At 55.4% G+C, this 462-nt stretch overlaps 1 protein-coding gene across 1 annotated transcript in view; it reads left to right on the top strand.

Moving 5' to 3' along the window:
- The window catches only part of CDYL (chromodomain protein, Y-like), a 35,429-nt gene that overhangs the window by 31,415 nt on the left and 3,552 nt on the right, over positions 1–462 (top strand). The window contains exon 15 of the mRNA XM_010835881.1: positions 7–15. Coding sequence (XP_010834183.1) covers positions 7–15 — 9 coding nt within the window. The remainder of the gene's footprint in view (positions 1–6; positions 16–462) is intronic.

A 462-nucleotide genomic window follows, 5' to 3' on the forward strand; every position in this document is an offset into this window, starting at 1 on the left:
ATGGGAGGAGCATCTGTGAGTACCCCTTCTGAACACGTCGTCCTGGGAACCGTCCTCGGTTACCGCTTCTCTTAACTGTAGACAGGTGTCCCTCTATGGGCGGTTCCCATCAAACACTCGCATCATTCAGCTCTTGTCCTCATTCGTGAACCCGTGGGAAGTTGTCATGCTTTGGTTCATAGCCTGTTTATTGACACCGTTTGGCAAGGTGCCGCCGTGTCTGCATAATTAACACTGATCCTCCCCAGTGGTGAATACCTGGTCTGTAACCCAAACCAACCAGAGTTTGCAGCGGAAAGGGCCTTGACCTGATAGCCTGGTAGCTGCATTTCTGGGGGACGCCTCAGGGGCAGAATTGCTCTGCCGCATACCCCGCCACACCAGGAGTCCGGGCTGTAGCTCTGGATCTCTGGAAAGGCTGTGTTGTGGTCCTTGCTCCTGCGACCAGGGCAGGAGGCCGAG

This window comes from Bison bison, unplaced genomic scaffold (assembly GCF_000754665.1).
Source record: "Bison bison bison isolate TAMUID 2011002044 unplaced genomic scaffold, Bison_UMD1.0 scf7180017864053, whole genome shotgun sequence".
NCBI lineage: Eukaryota > Metazoa > Chordata > Mammalia > Artiodactyla > Bovidae > Bison > Bison bison.